We start from the raw sequence: 14,068 nt of genomic DNA, 5'->3' as shown, positions 1-14,068 counted from the left end.
TGAGTAGCTTGTATTATTTCTCTCAGGTGGTGGATTATTGATTATCGATGGATTATTATGATCCATCAGACAATCAAAATAAAATTCTATGACCTTTCACATCAATCAGCAAGTTTCACTAATCACAGCTTAAGCAAGTCACTGCTTTTACTCTGCCATTTTGGCTCCACCACCCTGCCAGAGAATTTTTTATTTGCTCCTTGATAGGGATGGTAGGGAACTTATACAGAAATAGAAATTTTAAAAGGGTCAGACAGAAAATTTTATTTGATCCTGGAGCTAATAGTGGAGCCACTAGTGTTTGGAGAGAGACTTGTGGCAGGCAGGCCCACCAACAGGCTTTTGTCATAGTTCAGGTGTGAGTAAATAGGGCAAGGGGGAAGATAATGAGTTCAGTTTTAGACATGTCGAGTTTCAGATGTCTCCAGGAAGCTCAGTTCTAGATACCCAATAGGCAGTTTGAGATGTAAGACTGGAGGTCAGGAGGTTAGGACTGGATAAGTAGATTTGAGAATCATCAGTAGAAAGGTGATAATTGATTCAATGGTAGTGGATGAGATCATGAAGTTAAATAATATAGAAAGAAAAGAGAAGACAACTCAAGACAGAGCCCCTTGGGATACCCATTGTTATTGGGTGTGATCTGAATGAAAATCCAGGAGACTGAGAAGAATCAGTCAGTTAAGTAGAAGGAGAACTGGGAGAGAATAGTATCCTGAAGGCCTACAGAGAAGAGAGTATCAAGGAGAAGAGGGTGATCAGTAGTGCCAAAGACTGCAGAAAGGTCAAGAAGGATGAGGATTGAGAAAAACAACTCGATTTCAACATATCCCAAATAGAACTCATTATATCTCCCACCCCCAAACTCTACCCTCTTATGAACTTCTCTTTTAATATCAAGAGTATTCTTCTGGTCACCAAGGTTTGAAAACTTTATATCATCCTCAGGTTTTTGTGCCTCTTCTCTGTTTCTCCTGTGACCTGTCTGAACAGGAATTCTCAATACTTTCTGATGGATCTTTATCCATACATATAAGCTAACTGTAGATGTTCCCCAGTATTCTTTTCTGGATCTGTTCTCTTTTCTTTCTGTAATTTATCACTTGGTGATCTCATGAGTATCATCTCTATGCAGATGATTCCCTGATCTGTTTATCAGGCCCTAACCTCTCTTGAGCTAACTTCCACATCACCAAGTTCCTGTTGCACATCTTGAACTTAATGTCTCATAGACATCTTAAATTCATCATATCCAAAATAGAACTCATTAGCTTTCTATAAAAACCTCCTTCCTCTTCTAAACTTACCCATTACCATCCAGGATACCACCATCTTCTCAGTCATGCAGGTTTGTAAACTTTTTATCTTCCTTTTTCTCTCTCACCCTACATATCTAATCAATTACCAAATCACCCAGTTTTTTTTTTCTTTACAGCATGTCTGACATATACCCCTTGTCTCCATTCGCCTAGCCATCACCCTAATTCAGCCCCTTGTCACCTCTTGCCTAGATGATACCAATAGCCTTTCAGGTGGTTTCCCTGCTATTGGTCTCTCCAAACTCTAATCTGTCCTTCAAAGCGACTTTTTAAAGTATAGCTCTGATCATGTTTATGGTCCAACTTAATAAACTCTAGTGATTCCCCATCATTTCCAAGATGAAATAGACTCTTACTCCAAGAAGTCTTACCTGGTGCTCCCAACTGCTAGTCCTATCCCCTTGAGGTGATCATCCTTCCATTCTGTGTTTATCTTGTGTGTCCTGATATATTTTTTCTTCTTTAGTAGAATGCAAATATCATCAGAGAAGGGGCTGTTGTTTTTTTTTTTGCCTTTATCTTTATTTCTTGTGTTTAGCACAGTGCTTGGCTTAATAAATGTTTAATAAAGTGTTTAATAAATGCTTGCTTGCTTGTGACAGAAAACTGACATATGTAGAGATTTCACAGATGATTTTACTCTATTCCTAAACACATTCAGTAAATTCTTTGCTCATTGAATAAATGATTAAACCTGAGGGGAAATTAAGAAGGATATTTAAGTTTTAATTTGCTGTTAATCATCTCTAATTGAGTTTAAAATATATTTTGTTTATTATTTATTTCTTACAGATACTGAGGCAGAAGGTTCATTTCCCTTTAATATTATTACATCTTGTCATTTGTCAACTATGTCCCTTGACATTGATGCTTTTTTCCCTTCCAGGGGTGCAGAAATAGTTTGACTCTTTCTAAATTTAATTCAGCATACATTTATTAAGCATAGAGTACTAAGTACAGAGAACAGTGCTGAGTGCTGGGAATATAAAGTCAGAAATGACTTAGCATTGTCAGAGCCTGGACACGGATACATTGGGAGTGAGGAAGGAGGTGAAAGGATTCCTATGGCAGTTTAAAGTACCAGTAAACATGAATTTAATCAAGTCTCCTCACTCCTGTCACAGGCAGCATATTCTAGGGGGAAAGAACAATTCTGGATTTAGAATAAGGACTTCGGTTTGAATCCTGACCTTGCTATTTAGTACAACCTGAGTGACCTTGAGTAAGTCACCCTTAGCTTTGGTTTGCCTATCTTTAAAATGAGATAGATGGATTAATTTTTCTCAGGGGTTTCTTCCAGTTTGAGATAGTAGGAATTAGGGAGCTATTCCTTGAGCCTATTAGAATCAGTTAAGCATTTAGAATTAGCTTCTCTGTTTTCTGATGCTGAGCTTTTGGAGAAGGTGAGGGAACCAATTTCAGATGTCTTGTCCTTTCAGTTGGTCAGTCAGTAAGCATTTATTAAAGACATACTAAGTGCTGGGGATACAAAGAAAGTCAAAAAACAGTCCCTGCCTTTGAGGAGTTGACAGTCTAATGTCAGAGACAACATGCAGACTACTATGTACAAACAAATTAGATACAGGATAAGTAGGAAATAACAGAAAGAAGGCACTAGAATTAAGAGAAAGGTTGCTTGTAGAAGGTAGTACTTAAGCTGAGACTTGAAAGAAATCAGGGGAGCCAAGAGGCAGAGATAAGGAGGGAGAACATTCCAGGCACAGGGGACAGCAAGAGAAATTGTCCAGAGCCAAGAGAATGGAGCGTCTCATTTGTGGAATAGCTGAGAGTCCCGGTGTCACTGAATCCAAGAGTACATGGGGGTGGAGAGGTTGCATAAAGCAAAGACTGGGAATGTAGTGGTGGGATTAGGTTTTGAAGGGCTTCGAATACCAAATTGGTAATTTTGTTTTTGATCTTGGAGGCAATTGAGGGCCACTGGAATTTATTGAATATGGGGGTGATATGGTTGAATCAGAGGTTTAGGAAAATCACTGAACAAAATAAGGACTAGAATGGAAGATGACTTGTGGCAGGCCATCCGGCCAGCAGACTGTTTCTCTAGTTCAGTCATGAGAACAGGAGGGCCTTCACTGGGGTAGTGGCTATAGCAGAGGAGAGCAGGAGGCCTCATGTTCAGTAGGTGCTGCAAAAAAATCTTATTAACAGATTAGACATGGGGGATGGAGGAGGAGGATAGTAAAGAGTTGAGGATGATGATGGGAATCTGGTTCAGTGTGGAGTCTACCCTGTGTATCTCTGTGTCCCTTTATGTTCTACATGTCCTTGGGGAGCCCTGTACAGTAGGCTTCTAACAAGCTGTTAGACATCATAAGGCCCAGCAAACACCTGCCAGTGATAATGTCACAAGATCAACAACAGCTGTGGCCTTTACAACACCTCTCAGGGACCCTTTCCTGTTCTCTTAGGTGCTTCTGTACCAGAAGTCATGGAATTCTTTTAATCTAGGACCTTAAGATCCTGATACAGTGTTAGTTTCGTTTGACATAGAGCCGAGCGGCTATATAAGAATGATATTGTACCACATACAAGTTATGTGAACCTCAAGCTAATACAGGTCACATTCCATTACTCTAACAGGAAACAGCCTTACAGCAGAGATTGTTCTATGACATATTTCTATACCCCAGCCATTGGCCCTCTTATTTTGAGTTATGCCCAAATTATCTTGTATTGACAATCTCTTTGAGTTGGTTGTCTCAGAGCAAGTGACCTTCACTGTGTTCACACCCCAGATTCTCTTGCATAACATACAGACATGCTGTTAGCCTGTCTTTTTATTACTATAATGTATTGGAATCAAATTGCTGAACCATGAAACTGAGGTTACAGAAAACTTATTTATGGTAGGGGAATGCACCCCCATATCATTGACTCTGCTGTGTCCTCCTTGTCTGTTAATGTTTTATGTCCTTTGGAAGGGGAGATTGTCATGTTATGAAGAGGCAAGCCTCTCCTTTTGGCCTTCCAACAGTTTGATGTATTCATGGGACTATGAAGCCATACTTTGTTGCACAAACAAAACTGTATATTGCCTTCTGAGCCTTTCCTGTGGAGCTATGCTAGCAAGGCAGTCTCTTCCACCTTCACTCCTTTCAAGGGCATTATTCAGCTACAGAAATTTTTTTTTTTGGTTCACACTTATTGTAATTGCAATTGCTTCCTAACACTATGTTCTTGGACATTACTTTTCTAAATTGTTTGCAGACACTACCAGAACTCAAACTCAGGCATTTTGTTTTGGGATAAATTAGTTCCTATGTTGAACAGGCAACACCCCTTACTTACAGAATGTAAGAGCAAGAATGGACCTTGGAGACAAGGAGAAAAGTGACTCATTCAAGGTCATTTAGCTTATAAGTGGTCAAATCAGAATTTGATCCCAATTTTTGCAATGGGACATTTGACAAGGGAGATTAGAACAAACACTACTGTTTGTGGAATTCTGATTTTCAAAGATTTGGTATTCATAGCTTTTTCCCCCCTCAGCTTATAAATTCACCACACTCATAGTTCTTAAATGTTGGACCTGGCCAGTTCCCGATGAAAATGTTGGTTGTCAAGGGGTATGTAACTTTGATCTTAATTTCACTGGAATAGCTCAGAAAGTTCCTGTAAGGACATCTCTTTCACATTGCTCTTGTTAGGGAGATGAAGAGGTTGTACATATTTAATCATCCTATGACTAATGCTGGTTCATACCCAAGCATATCCTGGCATTCAAGGCATTCCATGGTGTGGTACTACTCTACCTTTCTAGCTTATTTCCTTTCACATACCCTATCGTTCAGCCAGATTGAAGCATGTCTACTGTACTAATCTTACACATTTATATTCTGTTGTTGTTCAGTGGTGTCCCACTCTTTACTGGAGTAGTTTGCTGTTTTCTTCTCCAGCTCATTTTACAGATGAGGAACTGAGACAAACAGAGTTAAGTAACTTGCTAGGTCACACAGTAAGTGTCTGAGGCTAGATTTGAACTCATGAAGATGAGTCTTCCTGACTACTGGCCCATCACTCTATGCACTATGGCGCCACCTAGCTGTCCCTTTATATTCTGTACTAATCATCTTATATGAAGAATCATATTTATGTCCCACTTTTGCATCACTGATAATGTGTTAGCTGTCCAGTAATCATGTTTTAAAGAAGAGTTTTCTGTGTATTTGATGATGTGCTATGTCCTTCCTCCATTTTCTACATAAAGGTCCAGAATCCCAAATCTCTTTATTCTCTAATTAGGGAGTGTGTATATAAGTCCCATCCCAGCCATTCACATAAAAGACAACCAGGGATTTCAGAGTCGAAGCAAAAAACAAAAACAAAACTCTCACTCTCGTGCCTTTGTCTTTGAACTCCAAGTCTGTTATCATAAAAATGGCTCCTGTTTTACTACATGGGGACTCAAAGATATCAGGGAATAGCTTTACTAATTAAGTCAGCCGACATTTAGAAAGCGGCATGCTGCAGTGGAAAGAACACTGGAAAGGATGTTCTGATAGTCATTATCTGTGACTTGGGGCAACTTATTCGCTTCTGGGAACCTTAGTTTCCTTATCAGTAAAGTGGAAATATACTTGTATTACTTACTTGAAAAGATTGTTTTATACCTCTGTTAGCCCTAAAAGCGTGGGTTATTTTCAGTGTCAGTGTGTTATAGGTCACAGTGGCACAGGAGTAGAAAAGGGTTGGTCTTGGAGATGTGACTTTGAGTCTATTGCCTTCAGTGCTTGCTAACTATATGATAATTGACATTCTGTTTAACCTCTCTGGGCCTCAGTTTGGCACAGTAAGCTGCTGAGTGGCACAGATGCAGTGCTGGGCCTGGAACCAGAAAGACTCAAGCCTTAAAACCTAACCATATGACCCTTCACTTAACTTCTCTCTTGGGCTCAGTCTCCCCATCTGTAAATGGGGATAATAACAGCAGTTAATTCCTGGGGTTATTATGTGGATCAAATGAAGCAATATTTGTAAAGCTTTTGGCAAGCTTTAAAATGTTGCATACGAATGCTAGCTATTATAGCATTTTGAAATTTGGAGTCAAGAAGACCAGGGTTGAAATCTTTCTTCTTACAGATACTGGGAATGTATGTGACTCTGTCACTTTACTGTCCCCTGTTTCTGCCCTTTTGTACTGACTGTCCGCCACACTCAGAATGCATTCCATCCTTGTAGAATCCCTCACTTCCTTCAAGGCTCAGCCCAAGTGCTACCTTCTGCTTATAGCCTTTCTGCATCCTTCCAAACTGCAAGGACCTCCTCTCCCAAGCTGCTTAGTATTTACATGTATTTCATTTACTTTGTATTCCTCCTGAGTCTATATATGTATGTCATATGTGTGTAAGTATACATCTTTACTTCATAAATACTCACGTAAGAATTGACTCCTTTGTAAGTATTGACTCCCGTGTTAGGATCTCCAGGGAAGGTTTCTGTATTATCCTTTGTGTTTGTTGAACTTTAGAGATACCAGCAGTACTGAAGAAAATCCTACTTATGGACGCAATGATTGTTTGTGCCAAGTAATTGATTCTTATACCTCCTTTGGCACATTCTCAGGCCCGTATGCATGGTGTTCTGGCAAGTTTTTGTTTTAGTTGTTTGGTTTTAAACCTTTCTTTACATCATAGACTCTAAGGCTTGGAAAGGATATTAGAGATCCAACCCCTTTCCAAATCATGAATCACATTGTCAGCATTCCTGGACAGTGATTGTCAAACTTCTGTGTAGCAATCTCTGGTAACAGGATATTCACTGCCCTTTCAGGCAGGGCATTTCATTTTTGCACAGCTAAATTGAAAAAGAAATGATTGATAGATTGAAAATTGTTTTATTGACATAGTTCAATTTTGAAGTGTAGAGATTTTATTTTTATCCTTTTGGCTTCTCCAGTCAATCTCACAAGTTTGTAAAATACATCCTAGTTAGAAAAATTTCTTGTCCAAATCGATAAACAAATCAATGTTAATATTCAGGCAGCAAGACTCTAGCTTTAAAAGTTGTATTTCTTTGGCTGCAATTTAGTTGTAATGTTGACAGAGACATAATTCATATGATGTTTATGTCTGTACTGACTACTAGAATTTTCCATTTAATAGACTTAGGTAAATGTAACTTGTATTCATTGAATATCTTTTGAGATACAAAATCTCAAAATATATCCTTAATCCTCTCTTTCTCTCTTCTACATTCACACAAAAAAGAAAATCAGAAATAAAATGAGAATGCTTGTGTGGCATCGCTCCATTTAGCCTTTTGTGTTACTTCACAGTGAAGGCTGTCACAGACTTATTGGGGACTTAGGGAGGTAGCACGTTTGCCAAACTGGAGGTATTGAAATGGAGCACATATTGTGGAGGCGATTAATGCTTTGTACAGAGTTTGGACTAGGTAAACTTAAAGGCTCTTCTAACTCAGAAATATTAGCATATTACCATTAACAGCATTCTTGAAGCAAACATTTTGACCTTTCCTCTTCTGAATTGCTAATATTATCTATAGACAACACAGTCAATCTGGATACAAGATGTTGTCATAGAAGAATTTTTTGGTTTATAAAATTGTTATATAATGCTAATAATAGCAAGATCCCCTGCTGACCCAGGGTTACACAGCTAATTATGTCAGAACAAGAACTTGGGTATCCTGACTTCTTGTCTGGTACTGTTTCTATTATTTTTCTTTTATTTAACTTTTTTTATTTAAACTTCTTCCAACCACAATAAACTGAAAAAGAAGAAAAACCAAGTCCTTGCAGCATTTAGGCTGCAAAATAAAACAAAATAAATTCCCGTGTTTGCCTTGTCCATCTGTCTCATTCTGCATTTTGAGTTTATCACCTCTCTATCAGGGAATGAGTAAGCATGCTTCCTCTTTGGTTTTATATAAATTGTTTTGATTCTGCTCAGTTCATTCTGCATCAGTTTGTAAAAGTCTTGCCCAGTTTCTCCCAAAGTGTCCCCTTTTGTTATTTCTTCCTCTATGATAGTTTTCCATTATATTCATTTGCCTTGATTTATTCAACCATTCTCCTATTGATGGACCCACTCTTAATTTCTAGTTCTTTGCCACTACAAAAAAGAGCAGCTATAAATGTTCTTGTATATGTGCATCCTTTTTCTCTTTCTTTTATCTCTTTGACCTGTTGGCCTAATAGTGTTATTGATGGGTCAAAGATTAATGCAAAGTTTAGTGACTTTTGGACTCCTAAGTTGCTTTCCAGAATCACCTGGACCAATTCACAGCTCCACCAGTGATGCATTAATATGCCTATTTTCCCAGAGAATTCCAACAGTTAACATTTTCCTTTTTTGTTACCTTTGCCAATCTGATGAATATGAGCTAGAATCTCAGACTTTAATTTACATTTCTGTAATTGTTAGTGTGTAGAGAATTTTTTAAAATGCTGTTGATTACTTAGATTTCTTCCTTTGAGCTCTACCTGTTTTATATCTTTTGACCATTTATTAATTGGAGAATGGCTCCTATTCTTATAACTTTGAGTCAGTTCCTTGTGTATCTTTGAAGTGAGATATTTATCAAAGGAATCTGCATCAAAGATGATCCTGTCTCCCCAGGTAACTGTTATTTAGCTGCATTTGGGATTTTTTTTGGTATAAAAACTTTTAAATTTTCATAAGAGAAAGAGTGGGGTGATAGGAGAGAGGGCAGATTAGAGGAGGGAGTAGTCAGAAGCAAAACACTGAAAAGGAACAGGGTGAAAGGAGAGAGAGAATAGAATAAATGGTGGAGAATAGAATGGAGGGAAATACAGTTAACAATAGTAACTGTGAGAAAATTTTTGAAGCAAGTTTCTCTGATGAAGGCCTCGTTTCTCAAACATATAGAGAACTGAGTCAAATTTATAAAAATAAGAGCCATTCCCCAATTGATAAATGATCCAAGAATATGATCAGTTTTCAGATGAAGTGATCAAAGCTATCTATAGCCAGATGAAAAGATACTTTAACTCACTATTAATTGGAGAAATGCAAGTTGAAACAATTCTGAGTTACTACCTTATACTTATTAGGTTGGCAAATAGGATAGAAAAGGTAAATGACAAATGTTGGAGGAGATATGGGGAAAATGAGACATTGATTCACTGTTGGAGTTATGAAATGATTCAAGCATTCTGTAGAGCAATTTGGAACTATACCCAAAAGGCCATAAAACCCTTTGACCTAGTAATACCACTACTAGGTCTGTATCCCAAAAGAGATAAAAAACAAAAAGGAAAAGGACATGTAAGTACAAAAATATTTATAGCAGCTCATTTTGGGGGGCAAAGAAGTAGAAATTGAGGGTATGCCCATCAGTTGGGGAATGGCTGAGCAAGTTATGGTATGTGTATGATGGAATAATATTGTGCTGTAAGAAATGATGATCAAGATGCTCTCAGAAAAACCTGGAGAGACTTACATGAGCTGATAAAAAGTGAAATGTACTGCATATAAAGTAGCAGCAATGTGGTAAGATGATCAGCTATGAATGACTTAGCTATTCTCATCAATACAACGATCCAAGACAACTCTGAAGGACTTAAGATATCCATCTCCAGGAAAAGAACTGATGGTGTCTGAATACATATTGAAACAAACTTTTTTTTAACTTTATTTTTCTTGAGGTTTTTTTTGTCTATGTTTTCTTTCACAACGTGACTATTACGGATATGTTTTGCATGACTACACATGTATAACCTATATTGATTTACTTGCCTTCTCAATGGGGGTGGGATCAGGTGTGGAGCGAGAAAGGGAGATAATTTGGAACTCGAACTTTTAAAAGTGAATGTTAAAAATTGTGTTTACATGTAACTGGGGAAATTTAAAAAATAAATTAATTTTAAAAATTTTCTTAATTTTCTACAATTGAATTTTATGTAATTATACATTTTATTTTCTATGATCATCTATATTCCTCTTTTGGTCATGAACACTTTTCCTGTCCATAAATCAAAAATGTAACTTCTTCCTTGCCCCTTAACCTGTTTATGAAATGACCTTTTTGTATCTGAGTTGTATATCCATTTAGAACTAGTCTTGTATCTGGTATTAAGTGTTAGTCTGAGCCTAATTTGTCAGACTGCTTTCTAATTTTTGTTTTTGTCAGATCCTTATATTTATTCAACCAATCCTTGATTGATGAGCACCTTCTTAGTTTCGAGTTCTTTGCCACTACAAAAAGAGCTGCTATAAACATTTTTCCAGTAGGTAGGGCTTATTGAACACCATGTTAATAGGTTCATTTCTTTCTGTATGATATGTAATTAATCTGTTCCACTGACCAACTTCTCTTTCTCTTGCTCTCACTAATGCCAAATAATTTTTATGATTATTGTTTTTTAATATAGTTTGAGATCTGTTACCTTTCTCTACTACGTCATACTGGGATGGTGTGTTATGTAACGGCACAAGTTTTCAATATCTACATTTAAAAAAAATTTCTTCTTAAAGATTGTTGCTCTTGAATAGAGAACTAATCGGGGGCAGCTAGGTGGCACAGTGGATAGAGCATCGGCCCTGGATTCAGGAGGACCTGAGTTCAAATCCGACCTTAGACACATATCACTTACTAGCTGTGTGAACCTGGGCAAGTCACTTAACCCCATTGCCTAGCCAAAAAAAAAAAAAAAGAATAGCGAACTAATCGTTTTTCCTAACATTTTCTTAAAAAGTGCCAACCACATATCGATACTTTTAGCTTTCCTCCAAAACTACTACTGTGTAAGGATATTTAATTTCAATTAATCAGATTCCTATTAAACTCTTATCATGTGCATGGTCCTATAGGGAAGCCAAGATGAAGAACAACACAGTATTTGCCCTTAGGGAGCTTACTGTCTATTGGGGGCTGGCCAAGAGTTAGCTATAAAATATTACCTAAGTATTATACAAAATGGAGTTGTGATGAGGAGCTGGGGTAGAAGGACAGATTGAGACAATATTTTGAGTTTGAGGAAGCAGAGCTTAGTTTGAGTTGGGGGAGAGAGGGGACTTCACACAGGGGACACCTGAGCTTAACCTCGAAGTAAAAGATGACTTTCAAGAAGCAGGGACTTGGAGAGAGTTGATTCAGTGTAAGAAATGGCTTTTGTGGATGTGAATGCACAGAGGGTGGAAGATATGACAGGGCAAGGTTAGGGAAGGAGTAGAAAGGCAAAAAGTATCGAAAGCTTAATTTTTCTTTTTCTAGGGATTATGTTTTAATAGAAAATGCTGTTAGAAGTTAGAGTCATTTGTTCATTGTTCAACAGGAAGAAAAAGTAGAAGTGCCTTTTTGTTTTCTTTTTCTAAGGAATATATTTTAATGGAAAATGCTGTTAGAGTGTAGAGTCATTTGTTCATTGTTCAACAGAAAAAAAGTAGAAGTGACTTTTTGTGTTCTTTTTCTAAGGAATGTTTTAATGGAAAATACTGTTAGAGTATAGAGTCATTTGTTCATTGTTCAACAGAAAAAAAGAGTAAAAGTGACTTTTTGTTGTTTTTAGTTTTTTTGAAGAGAGCCATTGGTTTAAGAACCATTGGTTCTGGTTTAGAAAAACAAAAATATTGGACAACATCTCTTCTAAGAAATTAACTACATTGTGCATTTTTAAAAATAATCATTCTTCATAAAAGTTGAGACTCAATTGGCTTTAGAGGTAGAAACCTTAGAGGTGATCAAGCCAATCTATTTTATAAATGAGGAAACTGGTCCAGAGAAGCAACATGATCTGCCCAAGTTTACACAGCTACTTAGAGGCAATGTTAATACTAGAACTCAGATTTCCTGATACAAAACCATTCCATCTACTCTGTTAAATCCATTGCTCTGCTTATTTTAGGCATATTGGCTCTGAAACATTCATCATGGTATACGCCGAGAGTCAAAAGATTTGGGCTCTAGTCCAGGGTCACCCATTTCCTAGCTATGTAGTCTTGGTGGAAGAAAGGCATTTAAGCCTTTTTTACCCTTAATTTCCTCATCTATGAAATGAGAGAATTGGACCTGATTTTCTCTCTCTCTCTCTCTCTCTCTCTCTCTCTCTCTCTCTCTCTCTCTCTCTCTCTCTCTCTCTCTCTCTCTCTCTTCTCTCTTTCTTTTTCTCTCCTTCCCTCCCTCTCCTTTTTACTCAGTCTCTCTCTATCTCTGTGGCTGTCTCTCATCTCAGCTCTTAACATTCTGATTCTGTGATTTCATGATCATTAAACTTAAAAAAATTTATAAAAAAACATGTTTTTGAAACTCATTAAAGCATATAAGTATCACTTTTGTTTGAGGGACATTACCATTTTGAAGACTGATTTTTGTCTAATTGGACCCCTTTCTGTTTCTGCAGCCTTTCCGTTGTGCACACTGCCATTATTCTTGCAATATATCCGGTTCTCTGAAAAGACATTACAATAGGAAGCACCCTAATGAAGACTATGTCAATGTAGGAAGTGGAGAACTTGCTGCTGATGCCCTGATCCAGCAAGGTGAGGTTTCTTCTACTGACAAAATCCCAAACCTCTTTGGAGAATTTCTGGAATGATCTGTTGAAATTAGGGGATGATTTGTTTAATAGGAACTTTTCACAGAGGTCCAAAGATCTGTGGTTTCTTCAGAAAGAGTCCTTCATTCACTGAAATAGATTGCAAGATTTCTAAAGTTCCATAAATGACCAAAGTTAAGAAAAAAAGAAATATAACCTGTTGGCCAGCCTACTGAGGAAAGTCATGCTAAACTTAGCTGGACTTGTCCTTGGATGATAGGGATGCATTCAATGCTCAGACTATGTTTGGAGGCTTCAATAAGACCTTCCAGGTCTTATCTGCTAGACTGGCATAGTGTCTGAGGGCCTGGGGTCATCTCCATGTAGCAAGAAGACATCAGAGGAGAATCTCAGTGGTGGAGGAAAAGAAGAAATGCAGTGACTCAGTAACTTTCAGTATTTCATTATATGAGCATTTAACATTTGACAAACAATCTTTTATTAGGTGCTACCTGTGGTCAGTAAATTGTAGTAATAGCTAGGGGCAAGCAAGGATTAATAAGAAATTGGCCCAGCCATAAGAACCTCATAATTAAATAGATCTATAGACATATATAGTTAAGTATAATTCAGATTAGAATATAAGTTCATTAAAGGGTGGAAAGAATGTTCTCTGGGATGACAGGGTGGGGGGAGCCCTTTAAGCTTCTAGTATCATGGGAGGTTAAATTGAGGAGATGATATTTTGAACTGGACAGATGGATGGGTTGTGAGTGAGCAGATTTGGGGTTATGAGGTGGAAGAGCATTCCAGGTATGAGAAACAACATGAGCAATGGCACACAGATAGGAAAATTTGGGATATGCTTTAGGGAAGATAAAAAATTGGAATATATAGGGTGATAGTGTGAGATGCAATTTGAAAGGTTAGTTGAAGCCCGGGTGGAAGTCTTTGAATTTGGACTTTATTCAGTAGGCAGTAGGAAACCTTTGAGGGTTTTGATCAATGGAGAAACATAATCATAGCCGTGCTTTAGAAAGGGTAATAGGTTGCACGCATGGGATGGTTTTGAAAGGAAACTGGAAGTAGCCACCCTATTAGGAGGATGTGTCTGGGACTGTTTCCTTAAATTAGTCCTTCATCTCATGAATGAGATGGCATTTATTCTTAATGTTCCTTTTGACTCCCCTAATCCTTTCTTTCTGTTAAGAAATTTTTCTAATAAGGGGAAGCTAGGTGGTGTAGTGGATAGAACACCAGCCCTGGAGTC

The 14,068-nt window shown here is 37.6% G+C and overlaps 1 protein-coding gene across 2 annotated transcripts in view; it reads left to right on the top strand.

The window, feature by feature from the left end:
* ZFAT (zinc finger and AT-hook domain containing) overlaps window positions 1-14,068 on the top strand; it is a 276,495-nt gene that overhangs the window by 193,562 nt on the left and 68,865 nt on the right. For both annotated transcript variants that reach the window (XM_020997901.2, XM_078153759.1), the window contains exon 12: window positions 12,664-12,802. In XM_020997901.2, coding sequence (XP_020853560.1) covers window positions 12,664-12,802 — 139 coding nt within the window. The remainder of the gene's footprint in view (window positions 1-12,663; window positions 12,803-14,068) is intronic.

Source organism: Phascolarctos cinereus, unplaced genomic scaffold (genome assembly GCF_003287225.1).
Source record: "Phascolarctos cinereus isolate Bilbo 61053 unplaced genomic scaffold, phaCin_HiC Scaffold_4;HRSCAF=312, whole genome shotgun sequence".
In the NCBI taxonomy this organism is placed as follows: Eukaryota; Metazoa; Chordata; class Mammalia; order Diprotodontia; family Phascolarctidae; genus Phascolarctos; species Phascolarctos cinereus.
This window is presented reverse-complemented; position numbering and strand designations above follow the sequence as displayed.